The 16,234-nt window shown below is 37.8% G+C and overlaps 1 protein-coding gene across 1 annotated transcript; it reads right to left on the bottom strand.

Annotated features, from left to right (window-relative positions):
* Window positions 1–8,789: 8,789 nt before the first annotated feature.
* Window positions 8,790–14,753, bottom strand: LOC140892201 (GDSL esterase/lipase At1g28570-like). Its single transcript, XM_073301010.1, has 5 exons — window positions 14,434–14,753; window positions 14,119–14,337; window positions 10,176–10,324; window positions 9,810–10,092; window positions 8,790–9,223 (listed from the first exon to the last, which is right to left on the bottom strand). The coding sequence occupies exons 1-5, from the start codon at window positions 14,726–14,728 to the stop codon at window positions 8,970–8,972; spliced, it is 1,200 nt and encodes a 399-aa protein (XP_073157111.1). The 5' UTR covers window positions 14,729–14,753; the 3' UTR covers window positions 8,790–8,969.
* Window positions 14,754–16,234: the final 1,481 nt, after the last annotated feature.

The following is a 16,234-nucleotide window of genomic DNA, read 5'->3' as shown; positions in this document are numbered from 1 at the left end:
ACTAGTTAAACAAACAATTCTTGGCCACTGATCTCCGAGCTGTTTATGCTTAGCTTCAACCCGAAAACACTCATTTAAACTTGATCTTCCATATTCCATATGAACATCACACCAAGCTTTAAACAACTTTTTAACATACCATAAAAGGCATAATTATAACCTCAAAATTTTCAATTAATAAACTACACGTATGATATATAGCAACACGATTATAGATTTTGTTATCGTCAAAATAAAGAATATTCGCGTTTCCGGAACCCAATACCCCGGCAAACATAGATCTTCAACTTGCACATGTTAACAAAATGACAGGGAGAGAGCTAGCTCTATTTACGTTTCCTCCAATTTAATGAAAGTATGAGAAATTAGTAACATGAAGATGAAGCTAGCCCTCAAAACTCCCAACAAATAATTAATGCGTGGAATGAAATCAAGAAGTAGAATATTCGCAAGAAGGTAACAATAACTCGTAAAACCAAAACCAAGTTTTACCCAAACAAGCAGGTCAGACAAAAATTCCCCAAGGCAGAATGGCAAAACTAAAGATTCAAAATAAAAATAATCATAATAATTTAAAGGAGAAATATGCAAGAATCAATATAATTTGTATTGAAAAGACTAGGAGAAAATGAAATGGTTTCTGATGGTCGTGAGGAGATTTTGTCCAGCCCCATTTTTTCCCCAGTGATTCTTCTTGTTTCTCGGGCGATACAAAGTTACAATTCACGACTTTCAACTACGTGGGGATTTGGATACTCTGTTCTCCAAAAACAAACAGCATGTAGTGACCCTTGCCCGGATCACCTACTAAACAGAACTTATGCATGCAATTAATTTAATTAAACAGATATCAGAATAAAACTGCATAAACCATAAACAATATACAATCCCAAGTAAAGGAGTTTGTAATTTATCCAATAATATATATCAACCCAAACAACAGTAATAAAACCTAAGCGAAGCTCCAGCTGGCCAACCACTGACTAGCCCCTCCTGGATCCACCCTCCTCGTCCAATCGCAAACCTGCCCTATGGAATAGGGTGTCCAAAAAATACAGAGTACGAGACGTGAGCATAAAACGCTCAGTACGAGAGTATGAGTATACATGCATGCAAAGTGAACTCTCTATAGCCTCGAGGTCAAGGATCAGATAACAGAGACAGACCGGGCCCTGGTATGTAGCACGTTGTGCCGTCGCTTCAGGAGGTGTCTCCCATACCGAGATAACCGTGGATACGCCGGACCCAAATCGATGGAAGTCCATCCACTAACAGGATAGGGTACAACCCTACTAACAGACATCTCGAAAGAGATACAGCAAGATGCAAATGAATGCAGCATAATATCATGGCATATAAATCATGCAGTCACATAATACATGCATACTCAGTCAGGATATCTCGAACAGTACTTTCGTACCTCAAAACAGTGCAAGCTCTACCAATTCTAGGTCCACGCCTATAGTCTGCTCTACACTGCCAAATGATATTACTATCATTAAAGTGCTCTAAAAGCCTTAACTAAGCTATTGCATACTCCTAAATATTTATAGGAAGCAAAAGCTATACCTTCGTCCGTCGTTAGCCCTTTGATGTCGATGCCTCCAGAACTTGGGCACAACTCTGCTACGACTACCGAACGTCTCGCCGACCTCCGGACCAAGCCTAAGAAGACTAGAACAGCTCCAAAAGGACTAGAATGAAAAGGAGAACTCGAAATTGGCAAATGAAAGTGAAGCCTCGGCCTTCTATTTATAGACAACGATCGGAACTTCCGATCCTTGATCGGAACGTCCGAACCTCGATAGGAACGTCCGATCCTGCCATCGGAGCTTCCGAAGATCCTGATCTGCCATGTGTCAAAATATCACTTGATGACTTTGGATAGGGGTGATCGGAGCTTCCGATCCTGATCGGAGCTTCCGATCTAGCCAATCGTCATGGATGACGTAATATCATCGGTGCCTCTGATCGCTCATCGGAGCTTCCGATTCTGATCGGAGCTTCCGATCCGTCCGATACCCAATTTATTTAATTAGCATTAATCCTTTAATTACTCAATTAAGGTACGAGTTACTACATTCTCCCCCACTTAAAATATTTCGTCCTCAAAATCAGATCTTAAGTACCGAATGCAAATACAGAAATCAGAAACATTCTTCAAATCAAACGTTTACAGAGTTTGTAACTGAATACAACTTAAAGAATGAAATCAAAACAAATCAGGATGGTCTTTACGCATCCTGACCTCAAGCTCCCAAGTAGCTTCCTCAGTGCCTCGGCGCTGCCACTGAACTAAAACCAAAGGAATGACTTTGTTCCGTAAAACCTTATCCTTATAATCCAGGATACGAAGAGGTTTCTCAACATAAATCAAATTCTTGTTCACCTGAACCTCAGACCGCTGCAGAATATGAGATTCATCCGGCACATACCGTCGCAACAGAGATACGTGGAACACGTCGTGAATACTGGATAGATGCGGTGGCAAAGCTAGTCGATAAGTCAAATCGCCAATGCTCTCTAAGATCTCAAACGGACCAATAAATCTGGGAGACAACTTGCCCTTAAGGCCAAATCTGAGAATCTTGCGAAAAGGTGATACTCTCAGAAACACTTTCTCCCCGACATCGAACTGCAATGGCCTACGCTTGATATTAGCATAGCTGGTCTGACGATCCTGTGTAGTCTTAATCCGTTTCTTGATTTGATCAACAATGCCTAACGCCTGCTGGATAAACTCCGGTCCCTCAGCCTGTCTCTCCCCCACTTCTTCCCAGAAGAGTGGAGTACGACAACGTCGCCCGTACAACGCCTCAAAAGGTGCCATCCCAATACTAGTATGATAGCTATTGTTGTAAGCGAACTCGATCAAAGGCAAATGATCCTGCCAGGCTGAACCAAAATCCATGACGCACGCTCTAAGCATATCCTCTAAAGTACGGATAGTGCGCTCTGACTGACCATCAGTCTCCGGATGATAGGCAGTACTCAAACTGAGAGTAGTACCCATCGCACGCTGAACACTCCCCCAAAATCTAGAAGTAAACCTGGGGTCCCGATCGCTGACAATGCTCACAGGCACTCCATGAAGTCGAACGATCTCCTGAATTTACATCCGTGCCATGCGATCCACAGAGTACTCTCGGCTATAGGCAATGAAATGCGCTGACTTGGTGAGTCGGTCCACCACAACCCAGATAGCATCACAGTTCTTCGGGGATACCGGCAAATGGGTCACAAAGTCCATTGTGATAAACTCCCATTTCCATTCAGGAATAGGCAGACTGTGAAGCAATCTTCCAGGTCGTCGGTGCTCTGCCTTGACCTGTTGATACACCAAACATCGAAACAAACTGATAAACACTGTGTTTCATTCCCTTCCACCAGAAACGAGTACGGAGATCCTTGTACATCTTGTTGCTCCCAGGATGAATACTCAACTTAGTGCGATGTGCCTGAGACAAAATCTCCTCTCGCAACTCTTCATCCTGCGGAATCACAAGCCTACCAGACAAACACAAAAAGCCATCTGACTGATAATGAAATCCAGACGAGCTACCCTCGTTAGCTAGACGAGCTAAACGCTGGGTCTTCGAATCAGACATCTGAGCATCTCGGATCCGCGAATACAAGGCTGGCTCAGATAATATCGCAAACATCTGGATACTCTGCATACCTTTCTTATGCTTGAAGGTATAACCTGAAGTAAAACAGTCACTGATCGCACTAGACATCGAACAAGTCTGAAGTGCGGATAGTCGCACCTTGCGACTCAAGGCGTCAGCAGTGAGATTAGCAGCTTCCGGATGGTACTTAATCTCACAATCATAGTCCTTAAGCAAGTCCATCCATCGTCTCTGCCTCATGTTCAACTCCGCCTGAGTGAACAAATACTTGAGACTCTTATGGTCGGTGAAGATCTCAAATTTCTCGCCATACAGATAATGACGCCAGATCTTCAAAGCGAACACAATGGCTGCTAACTCCAAATCATGGACTGGATAGTTGTCCTCGTGAACCTTCAGCTTTCTAGAAGCGTATGCGATCACATGCCCATTCTGAGTCAGGAAACAACCTAACCCCTGAAGAGAAGCATCCGTGTATACCACATACCATCCATATCCGGACGGTAATGCCAATACCGGCGCAGAAGTCAATCGCCGTCGAAGCTCACAGAAATTCTCCTCACACTCGGAGGACCACTCGAAATCCACACCCTTGCGGGTAAGCTGCGTCAACGGTCGAGCTAACTGAGAGAAGTTCAGAATGAAGCGACGATAATACCCTGCTAGACCCAGAAAACTACGGATCTCAGCAACTGTCGTCGGACGCGACCAATTAAGTACCGCTTCAATCTTGCTTGGATCAACAGAAATCCCTTCCCTGGATATGATATGGCCAAGAAAGACCACTCTATCCATTCAGAACTCACACTTGCTCAGCTTGGCGTACAACTGCTCATCTCGAAGAGTCTGTAGTACCAACCGCAAGTGAGAAACATGCTCTTCCGTATTACGCGAATACACCAAGATGTCGTCAATAAAGACCACGACAAACTTGTCCAAATACTCCCTGAAAACACGGTTCATCAGATCCATGAATATAGCCGGCGCATTAGTCAAACCAAATGGCATCACTAGGAACTCGTAATGCCCATAGCGAGTACGGAATGCAGTCTTGGCTACGTCCTGATCACGGACTCTCAACTGATGATACCCAGATCTCAAGTCAATCTTGGAGTAAACTGATGTGCCCTGCAGCTGGTCAAACAAGTCATCAATACGAGGCAACGGATACTTGTTCTTCACAGTGACTCGATTCAGCTGCCGATAGTCAATGCACAGCCGCATCGACCCATCCTTCTTCTTAACGAAGAGAACAGGAGCTCCCCAAGGAGATACACTAGGACGAATGTACCCCTTGTCCAAAAGATCCTGTAGCTGATTTTTCAACTCACGCATCTCTGATGGAGCCAGACGATACGGTGCTCTAGAAATAGGCAAAGTACCCGGCATCAACTCTATGCCAAACTCGACTTCCCTAGCAGGAGGAAAACCAGGAATCTCATCAGGAAATACATCTGGAAATTCATCCACAACAGGAATGCTCTCTATCCCAATACTCTCAGCGGACAAATCAACTGCATAGATAAGGTAGCCTTTCCCGCCAGACTCTAGAGCTCGACAGGCTCTCAAAGCTGATACCAAAGGCATCGGGGGTCGCGCTCCCTCACCATAGAAAAACCAGCTCTCGCTCCCCTCCGGATGAAAGCATACTAATCTCTGATAGCAGTCCACTGAAGCTCGATAGGTAGTCAACATATCTATTCCCAGAATGCAATCAAAGTTGTCCATCGCCAAGACCATGAGATTCGCTAACAGAATGTTCCCTTCGAACTCTAAAGGGTAACCCATCACTAGACGCTTAGCCAAAGCAGATTGGCCCGTCGGAGTAGAAATAGACATCACTACGTCTAGTGCAATGCATGGTAACTTATGTCTCTTAACAAAACGTGCAGAAATGAAGGAATGAGATGCACCAGTGTCAATAAGTACAAGAGCAGGTATACCAAAAAGCAGAAATGTACCTGCGATAACTTTCTCATTCTCCTCTCTGCCTGATCATGTCTCAGGGCAAACACCTGGCCAGAAGCTCGTGGCCTCAAATGAGAACTCCCAGCAGACTGTCCCTGCGACCTCTGCTGTACGGTGGCCTGAGAACCCGATCCTGAACCAGAACCAGAACCGCCTCCCCCAGACAGTGGACAATCCCTCCGAATATGACCAGTCTCTCCACAACAGAAACAAGCTCCAGAAGCTCTACGGCACTTGTCGGATGGATGGTTCTTCCCACAGTGATCACACTTGTCCTTCTTACCGTAACGGACAACACCTCCAGAACCAGAGGAAGAAGAAGATCCAGACTTCTTGAAAGTTTGGGCACGGGGACCCAAAGAACTAGTAGGCCTCGACTGAGGGAAAGACCTATTTCGCCGAATACTGTCCTCCGCCTGGTGACAACGGCTCACCAAACCCTCGTAGGACATGTCTTCGCCAACCGCCACACGGTCATGGATCTCAGGGTTAAGGCCCTGAAGGAACAGATTATATTTCATCTCTGATCTATCAGCAATCTCGGGGCAATAGGATAGGAGATCAAAGAACCTCTGCTGATACTCATCGATAGACATGGCTCCCTGTCGCAGACTCAGTAGCTCGCCTGCCTTCGACTGACGGAGTGCAAGAGGAAAATACCGCTTTTGGAAAGCTGTGCGGAACTCGGCCCAGGTGGCCACTCCTCTCTCCGCAACAAAAGGTGCAGAAGTAAACCTCCACCACCTGCGCGCACGCCCATCCAGAAGATAGCCAAGGGTCTCCACCTTCTGCTCCTCGGTGCATTGGAAAGTCTGAAAAGTCATCTCCATGCGTTCTAACCAGTTCTCCGCATCCTCCGGAGACTCACCTCCAACTAAGGGCTTAGGACCCATAGCTAATAATCGACGCACAGTGAAACGCTCGTCGTCATGATGACGATGACGCCGTTCTCGACGAGGCTCCCGGTCGGCATCACCCCAACGCCCACCAACACTGCCATGAGAACTCCGGTCGTCACGATTTGCCATCTACAAAAATACCTCAAGATGAAACTAAATCCCAAGAATTATTTTGCATGCTCTGATACCATAAATGTAGTGACCCTTACCCGGATCACCTACTAAACAGAACTTATGCATGCAATTAACTTAATTAAACAGATATCAGAATAAAACTGCGGAAACCATAAACAATATACAATCCCAAGTAAAGGAATCTGTAATTTATCCAATAATATACAACCAAATCGAATAGCTGTATCAACCCAAACAACAGTAATAAAACCTAAGCGAAGCTCCAGCTCGCCAACCACTGACTAGCCCCTCCTGGATCCACCCTCCTCGTCCAATCGCAAACCTGCCCCATGGAATAGGGTGTCCAGAAAATACAGAGTACGAGACGTGAGCATAAAACGCTCGGTACGAGAGTATGAGTATACATGCATGCAAAGTGAACTCCCTATAGACTCGAGGTCAAGGATCAGATAACAGAGACAGACCGGGCCCTGGTATATATCACGATGTGCCGTCGCTTCAGGAGGTGGCTCCCATACCGAGATAACCGTGGATACGCCGGACCCAAATCGATGGAAGTCCATCCACTAACAGGATAAGGTACAACCCTACTAACAGACATCTCGAAAGAGATACAGCAAGATGCAAATGAATGCAGCATAATATCATGGCATATAAAATCATGCAGTCACATAATACATGCATACTCAGTCAGGATATCTCGAACAGTACTTTCGTACCTCAAAACAGTGCAAGCACTACCAACTCTAGGTCCACGCCTATAGTCTGCTCTACACTGCCAAATGATATTACTATCATTAAAGTGCTCTAAAAGCCTTAACTAAGCTATTGCATACTCCTAAATATTTATAGGAAGCAAAAGCTATACCTTCGTCCGTCGTTAGCCCTTTGATGTCGATGCCTCCAGAACTTGGGCACAACTCCGCTACGACTACCGAACGTCTCGCCGACCTCCGGACCAAGCCTAAGAAGACTAGAACAGCTCCAAAAGGACTAGAATGGAAAGAAGAACTCGAAATTGGCAAATGAAAGTGAAGCCTCGGCCTTCTATTTATAGACAACGATCGGAACGTCCGAACCTCGATCGGAACGTCCGATCCTGCCATCGGAGCTTCCGAAGATCCTGATCTGCCACGTGTCAAAATATCACTTGATGACTTTGGATAGGGGTGATCGGAGCTTCCGATCCTGATCGGAGCTTCCGATCTAGCCAATCGTCATGGATGACGTAATATCATCGGTGCCTCCGATCGCTCATCGGAGCTTTCGATTCTGATCGGAGCTTCCGATCGTGCCTTCGGAGCTTCCGATCCGTCCGATACCCAATTTATTTAATTAGCATTAATCTTTTAATTACTCAATTAGGGTACGGGTTACTACACAGCATCCCGTGTTGTGCAAGTGAAACGACTCCGTTTCATTGCAATTTTTATTTTATTTTTTTCAATTGAGATGTTCACGCGAACATCTCAATTCAAAACAAAAAAAAAAACTGCACGGCTCGGGGTGCTGTTTTCGTTGGATCAAAATCCAATAACAATAATAATATGTTAAAAAAAATTAATAATAATAAATTTTGTTAAAAATATATAAACGGTTGAAAATATATTATTATTATTATTGATTAATGTTGAATGTTGAAAATTAAGCTGTAAAATTTTGAAAATTAGTGTGTGATGATGTAGATGATTATGTAATTATTTTTGGACTAATCTCAAATGTGAATCTGTAAATAGGTCTTCATTTATGATGAAAAATACAATTGAATTGAGAAAAAAAATTATGAAGTGTAAAGTTTAATATATTTTGAGTTTTAAAATTTTTACTTTTTACCATAAATTTTTACTCTTTCACAACAAAAACAATAATAATTTTAAAAATTAACAATTAGAACAAAACAAAGATAGAGATAATGTTCGAGGGCCATAAAGGAATCCAACAAGAGAACATTTTTGAAAATGACATAACAACCGATCAATGAATCAAAAGCTTAAATAGGGGTGGGGTTGGTCTCAAAAGATATTGAGACCACTTATTACATCTTAAATATATGATATTTAGTGCACGACAACACTTGCAAAAACATCGTAAACATCTTCATCTCAACTCAAAAAAAAGAGAAAGAAATTGCTTAAATTCCAGGAGGAATATTCGAAATGGCCCTTATTTATCCGTCCACGTACACATATATATCCGTCCACACTAAACAATGCTTAGGTAGTGTTTGAAAGAGCTTTTAGAAAGTAATTATATACTTTTTTTAAAACAAAATTTTCAAAATTTTGTCAAAAAAACTGAGAAATATTTTCTAAATCTCTACAAATTAAACGTCGTCTTATTATTCATAAAATTCAGCAACTTGGGAAGTGAAAGAACAGATTGCATCTAAGTGAGGTACAGTGTAGCAGCCTCCTAGTATAGCTTGCGCCAAGAATTTGTAAGCCACCTCCGTTAAGTGTAAACCATCCCAACTAATATACAGAGAGGGATCTTCGCAACTTTTCGCCAGAGGAAAGCCACACAATGCCGATTTATTGAAATTAAACGGCCCTCCGCCGCCGCAGCAAGCGCTGAGCATTCCCTTTCCAATCCCTGCATCAACAATATAACATGCATGGTTGAGTGTCGTATGCATGTGTTAGAAACATGCATGTATATATATATATATCCAAATGTTTGAACTCATATTGGATGAGTTTCTATTCCTTCAAATATTCTATCCTAAAACTTGAGCTATGAGTTGGCCACATATTTATATTTAACATATTTGAGTATTTGCAATCTTTAAAAAAAACAAATTCATTTTTTTAGGCATTCCTTAACCCCAAATTCTGATTATACTCAGGTCTTAGGATATTCCAAATCTGGTATTTTGGTAAATAAATGTGAATTTTTTCTTATTTTTGTCTTAATCAAAATTATCTTTATAATTCATGTTTGCACTAAACACCATCAAACTCTACATATCTTTTGCAAGCACTTCAACAAAAATATTTTTGGTATTTTGTTAAAAATTTAGTAATAAAATATAATTAATATCTTATTCACCTTGAAAATTTTCCAATTTCTCGCTTTTAATTATTTCAAACACCTGACAACTCATTTAATTTCTTCATAATCTATAAATTTGATCATTTGATCTCTAGACGTGTAGTTTAAAGTTCAAGAAATTAAATACCGAATTCACGAGGAGAAAGATAAATCTTGAGAAGTGCATTGTAGTAATCTGCATAGATTATAGAGACGTGAGGATGGAGATCTTGCACGCGATTCAGTTCCTTCTGCAGCAACTCGTTGTGGTGTCTGGATAACTCATTCAGCCAATTAACACAACCGGTTTTGGGATCATAACTAGAATTTTTATAATTGTCTGAATTTGACATTTTAAGAAACCCGGGGAAGCAACCAATTGGAAAGTTTCCCGGGACTAAAATTGTCTTTGCACCAAGCTGTATTAGTTCCTGCATGTGATTGAAAAAAAATACATTTGAATTTGATCAATTAAGATACATAAAATCAAGCGATCTTAATCAATTTCGTGTACTTGAAGTGTTGATCCGATGTATCTAACGATTGTCGGAGCAAGTGATCGGACTTGTTCGGGTCTGATCCCGAAATCGAGTGGCAGGTTGTAATCGTTGCCTCCTATCTCTCCAAGAAGAACCAGAGAGTTTTCCAAAAATCTTTTTCCATCTGATTTAAGAATGTCATGCATGTGTGAACTTTTAGCCTCACAAAACAGAATCCATGCGTCGACATATTTGAAGTCCCAAAAGTACCTTTTTCTGCTACATTTCTTCAAAATCGATTCTTTTTATAAATAAATAGAAAATATTTTTGGCTTTGTTATGCCTCAATATTTTTGTATCTATTAATCTAAAATCATTTTAAATTCATTCAAATAAAGCCAAATATGTTCTTTAATTAGGGTTTTTTTAAAGGTCCTCTAATTAGGTTATTTTTGTTATTTTATTAAAAGAATTAATATGAGAATATATCAGTTGTGTAGATTTCAAATGACATGTGTAGTAATAAATTTGAAAGTAAAACAAAATATTATATATATTTAATCGGGTTTCACCCCTTTGTGAAATACCTATATAGCAATCCCTTTGTGCAAGAACAATTATTGACGTAAGGGTTTTTTAGCTAATTATTTGAAAAGTGAAGGACTTGATAGCTTATTATTTTTTATAGGGGGTTTTATGCTATATTGGTATTTCACAAGTGGGCGGAATGCTATTAGCCCATATTTAATCAGTAAAAGGATTTCAACTCTTTTATTTATAATTTTGGGACTTAGAAACAATATATTTAAACAAAACCGAACCCTTGTTTGTACCCATCGGTCACAATTCATCTGCTCCACTAATATGCTACTCTTCATACTCCGCCAATTGATGGAGTGACATTTGTATTTTTGACTTTTTAATTTTTATCAAACAAAATCTATTAGATTGCGCTTGGTGGAGGGATTTGAGCTGATTTGGATTTGAAATCCACTGCCCAAATCAATTACACATGTTTGACTATAAAATTTAAAATGATTTCAATTTGAAATCCATGTATTTTAATTGAATTTGAAATCTACTCCTCTAACCGGTTATTTCAAATCCCTATCTTCACGACGTGAGATCATTTCAACCTACCTCTACACACAGTTCACGTGAGCGCTCCTCGGCCATTTTTTGGAATCGAACGCTTATATCTGGATATAGTTTTGTCAATTTAGTATTTTTTTTCCCTAAATTTTGTTTTTGTAAATTTAGTATTTAATCCAATTAAAATAAATAAAATGTAAATTTATTTTATTTTAAATTGGACATGGTTATTTTGTAATCAAATACTTGTTTTTAAATTTCAAAATATATAAATAATAATAGTAAACTTTCTATGATTTGAAATTCTTCAATTTTTTAGTCAAACAACATGTTTTTAATTAATAATTTAAAATTCACTTTGAAATTCTATGTTCATATCCAAACAAGATATTTAATAAAAAAAAAAAGATTCCTCTCAATTTCAAATACCTAAATCCAAGTACAACTTAGATATCTTTCCTAATCAAATAGCCTCTCATATGTCAACAAAATCATTCCAAAAACAAAATTATTTTTACATCTAAAATTTGAAATAATTCCTCACGGACAAAAAAATTATTTTAAAAAAAATAAAAATTAAGGATTGACGCAAAGATACTAAAAAAAATTAATTAAACCGAAAATTTAATTTCTTAATGTAATTTATATATATGTATATATCATAATAAAAATAAATAAAAAATTTATAAAAAATTGTCGCGATTGAATATTTTTTAGGTTTTTTTTTGGATACTTTTCTATTATAGTAATCATTATTTTTTTAGATGTAGTTAATCGTTTTTTTTATGTGATATTTTTGTTAATGAAAAGTGGAATTTTTCGATAAATTTCAATTCTTTTATATCTTTGTGCTAACCTCTAATGGTTGTTGATATTTTTATCATTTATATATCTTATTGGACATTGGTTCATCCATCGATGAGATTTGGTTCTATTTTTTCATTTTGTGTTTTTAAATATTTTATTGTTATGATGATATATAATTATATAAAGAAAATAAAATCATTCGAATAAATTAATTTTTTTAATCTCTTTGTGCTAATCATTAATTTTTTTTTAAATATATTAATTTTTTTAAAAAATATATTTATGTTCGTGTGGAATTAAAAATCATTATGTTTTTGGAATCATTTTATTCATATAAGAATGATTTTTTAGGGGGGGGAAAAGGAAAAAAAAAAAACAAAAAGAGAAAGGTTGATTAATGATTAGGAAAGATATCTAATAGGTTTTGTTTATAATAATTAACAAGTCAATCATCGAAAAATTAAAAATAAAATATACATGTCACTCTATTGATTGGTTAATATTAGTGAAACAGATGAATTGTGGCCGTTTATTTATGCCCTCGAGTGGAGATACTTCAAGAGAACACGTATAAAAAATATTAATGTTATTTTAAAACTTTTCCCAAAATATGTTTAAAGAAATAATATTTTTTAAAGATATTGAGAAATACGTGTATCGATCGCGATACGCCGATATCATTAAAGAGGAAAGATAAATGAAAACGAATTATTATATAGACCGATAGAGAAAAAGGGACGAATATTTTTATTTTATTTGTTTTGAAGGAAGGAAAAGGAAGGAAAAAAGTGGACGAAAATTAGTTTACTATACTGTCATGTTTCATTTATTTTTTATTTTATTTTTAAATAAATCCAAATGTCATTACCATATTCTAAACGTTTGCCGAAATGTATATTTTATCAATTTGTATACTCTTTAGTATATTCCTTATATTAATTCAACTTTTGATTATCGATTGTGATACGCCGATATCATTAAAGAGGAATGAAAACGAGATATATAGACCGATAGACGAAAAGGGACGAAAATTAGTTATACTGTACTGTCATGTTTCATTCATTTTTTATTTTATTTTTAAATAAATCAAAATGCCATTACCATATTCGAAAAGTTTCCCGAAATGTATATTCTTATGAATTTATATACGCTTCAGTATATTCCTTATATTAATTCAACTTTTGATTATTTCTAATATATTATATCACTGCATATTTTTTTTTACCGCCCATATCATATAATTTCCAAAATTTTCTATCACTGTTTAAAATAGGCAACCTGATTTTTTCTTACAAAATTTTAACGCAAACATTTATGTTTTTGGTAATGACGATTATTACTTGATGTCTTTTATCCCGGGATTATTATTATTACTAGCTACACACGCACACACGTTGTGTGTGAAATATAGCGTAAAAAAAAATAAAAGGTGGTGGAAAAGTGGAGAGAACATGGACTTGAGATGAGAAGTTGGATTTAAAATGGGTCATGTAAATTACCATATTGTCATTCAATTATTTTTATCAATAAATAAAATTGAAGGGTAATTTAGTCAATGGCGGAGCCAAAAATATCAATTTACCCGTGCTAAAATTTTAAGCCCTCCAATACTTTAATTTTTTGAATCGAGCTACCCGGGCTAATATTAAATTAATCCAAAATTATTGAAAACTAATAAATTAAAAATTTCAAAAAAAATTTGTGCCACCCATGTGGCTGCCGCCACTGATTTTAATCTACAAACATAAATTATCAAATCAATTACTATAAGAAATTGAGCCTTTATTAAATGGTAAGATTATTATTATTATTATTATTATTATTATTATTATTATTATTATATGTTTAGTGAGTTTCAACTTTCAGGAAAAAAATGAGTTGATCGATCTAATGTGACTTGTATACGATGGGTTAAACTCACTCATATTGATAATAAAAAAATTATATTTTTGACATAAAAAATAATACGTTATTATGATGATTCAATTAGAAGATCTATCTCACAAAATTTATCTGTTTAACCGTTTCACAAAAGTTTGAATTGGAAAAAAAAAAAATATTAAGAGCTAGGTAGCATACCTTGCAGTGTGACCAAGAATTGTTTGAACCACTCCATCTGAACTCCCAGTGACGCATTTGTGTAGAGATTATAGACTCCCATCTCCTTGAGGTACTCTGCATCCAGCGCAGTAGCTCCGGCCACCGCGAAATTCACCCCTTTATCAAAACTTTGGCCGCCGAACTTAGAATCTCCTCCGCCGACGTACGGCGGCACTAATGGCAACCCCAAACTCTCCGCTACAAATCCCATGCATATATGCAAATATCTATACTGATCATCACGTCATATATAAAGACACCATTTATAGTAAACAATATTACGTGCATGCATACCGATGAAATCGATTACGAGACGGCCATCGGAGAAGCGTCCGGTGGGGTGGTGGAAGAAAGTTTCTCCGTATGGGAGCCGAGCACTGGCTAGGCCGGAAACAGTACTCGATCCGCTGAGGCGGAGCAGATTGCCGGTGTCGGCCAGCGAGTCGCCGAAGCTGATTATGGATCCGAAGCATCGGGGCGGCGAGTGGCGGCAGCTTGATAGTGCCGGGAAAGTGATGGAGAGAAGTAGTGTGAATGCTAATGTAACAGACGTGGGTGGTGGGTTTCTTGGGGTGCATGGAGGCGCCATTCCACTTTCACACCAATAATTTTCTCTTTTTGGAAATGAATGTAATGGAATGATTGAGAACTATTTAATTAAATGAGAGAGATGCTAGAATGAAATTTATAAAGCAAATTTTATGATACAAAAAATTCAATACAATAATTTAATTTTAAAAAAAAATTCACGATACATTAATAACAAAATTTACGATATTATTATTGTAAATATCATTGTACACGATATTATTGTTGTACCTCTAGTAGGTCTCGTGTGTACAGGTAATCTTATATACGCATATTTACAATAAAAAATATTTTTTTTGTTATGGATAACTCAGATGAAAAATTAATTAGTTTAGCAATATTGACTCATGAGATCTTTTCACATAGTTTTTTAGTTAAAAACAAAAAGGAAAATTTTAAAGAAAATAAGTTGTGTAAATTATGGTTTTGATTAGTCTGAGAATTAAAATGGCAAAAACGTATCTTATATTCTTAATATTGAATTATTTCATTTGTTTTATGAGAAAAATAACTTGTACGTTAATTTAGCCTAGCTGGCTTCTATTTTTTCCCCTGTTTTAGGTTTTGATTTATTACGTCATAAATTTTTGTTTTTGGTAAATGAACTGCTTGTGCTTATAACCATCAATTTAAGTTGAGTCTGTCGGGTCGATCCGTCCCATAATTTAAGTGGGTTAATGGCGAGCCTAGGCGGACCAACCCGTACGATTTGCCGGCGTAGGCGGGCCAACCCACGCGAGCCTGATAGTAGTTACCAAAATCCCGGAATATTTTCATGCTATGATCAAATACGTCCTTTACGTTTTGTGAAGGATAAGCGATATGTGTGCTCATTTGACCTGAAGAGTGCTACCGACAGGTGGCCTCTTAAGTTAATGATTGTAGTGATCCTAATCGAAATCACCTACTAATCAGAACTTAAACATGCAATTAACTTATAAATAGAAATCAGAATAATCAACGAAAACTTAATGCAATAATACAACCCAAAATACAAAAATCTGAACTATTATACAACCATATCGAAATAGTGTATTAACCCAACACTACTAAAACAAAAATACAGATAACTCCACCAGCTGACCACCTACAGCCTAAGTCCTCCTGGAACCACATGTCTCGTCCAATCGCAAACTTGTTACATGGAATAAGGTGTCCCAAACACAGTACGAGAAAGTGAGTATAAAACGCTCAGTACAAGAGTATAAGTATACAAATATTATATGAGTGTATGTATGCAAGTGTACCGACTACCGAGACTCGAGGTCAAGAATCACATATCAAAAACTGACCGGGCCTTAGGTATGTAGCACTCTGTGTCATCGCTTCAGGAGATGACTCTCATACCAACCGTGGATATACTGGATCCAAATTGATGGAAATCCATCCACTAACAGGATAGGGTAAAACCATGCTACAGGATATATCAAGAATATAAGATCAATATGAACATGCATGCAACATAATATCGTCTCATAATATATGCAGATAAAATCATGTCAAATAA

The sequence above is a fragment of the Henckelia pumila genome, chromosome 3 (genome assembly GCF_033568475.1).
Source record: "Henckelia pumila isolate YLH828 chromosome 3, ASM3356847v2, whole genome shotgun sequence".
NCBI lineage: Eukaryota > Viridiplantae > Streptophyta > Magnoliopsida > Lamiales > Gesneriaceae > Henckelia > Henckelia pumila.
This window is presented reverse-complemented; position numbering and strand designations above follow the sequence as displayed.